We start from the raw sequence: 725 nt of genomic DNA, 5'->3' as shown, positions 1-725 counted from the left end.
CTGGCAGGGGATTGGGGGTCGAATGCGTTGGCAAACAGAGGTCTCGGCTCTCCCTCATGCTTGCCATGATGAGATGACTTTTCACAGACTGGAGCTGAGCAGGAGTTGGGGGATATTTACTTTTAATCCTTTTATGTGCTTTCAGTACACCTTGTGTGGTTGGGTGTGGAAAGCGGGGGATGGGGGTTTCCAGATCGAGTGAAATTCCCATTCCATCGGTATTACCATGCCTGTGGGGTTGGCAGTTCTTTAAGTTTAGCTAGTCTGCAAATAACTACAGAACATAATAGAGTCCTCCTCCCTTCCTCTCTCTCTCTTTCTTTTTTTTTTTTCTTTTCCTGCTTCCAAACGCCTTCTTCGAGGCTGAAGCCGGGCAGGTCTCCAAAGGTGCAGCAGCCACAACAATCCCGCAGTTCAAAGTTAAGCAGCAGTTGCACAACTTCCAGCAACTTTCTCAGCCGGCTACTAATGAGCTGAAAGCCAGGAACATTCGAGGAGAAGAGAAAGCTTCCAGCCCTCCTCCCTTTACCCTGGAAATCCAGACACCCCCACCCCTACCCCCAGATCGCTTTAAGATAATTTCTTTATTCATTTGCCCGACAGACCATGGCTCCCTTTGGAAGAAACTTGCTAAAGACTCGGCATAAAAACAGGTAAAGTAAAACATGTGTGTGTGTGGTGTGTGTGTGTGTGTGTGTGTGTGTGTGTGTGTGTGTGTGTGTGTG

The 725-nt window shown here is 48.1% G+C and overlaps 1 protein-coding gene across 1 annotated transcript in view; it reads left to right on the top strand.

Annotated features, from left to right (window-relative positions):
- The first annotated feature begins 228 nt into the window (after positions 1-228).
- The window catches only part of RASSF9 (Ras association domain family member 9), a 31,209-nt gene continuing 30,712 nt past the window's right edge, over positions 229-725 (top strand). The window contains exon 1 of the mRNA XM_023204183.1: positions 229-653. Within this exon, the coding sequence (XP_023059951.1) occupies positions 607-653 (47 nt within the window). The 5' untranslated portion in view covers positions 229-606. The remainder of the gene's footprint in view (positions 654-725) is intronic.

This window comes from Piliocolobus tephrosceles, chromosome 10, assembly GCF_002776525.5.
Source record: "Piliocolobus tephrosceles isolate RC106 chromosome 10, ASM277652v3, whole genome shotgun sequence".
NCBI lineage: Eukaryota > Metazoa > Chordata > Mammalia > Primates > Cercopithecidae > Piliocolobus > Piliocolobus tephrosceles.
This window is presented reverse-complemented; position numbering and strand designations above follow the sequence as displayed.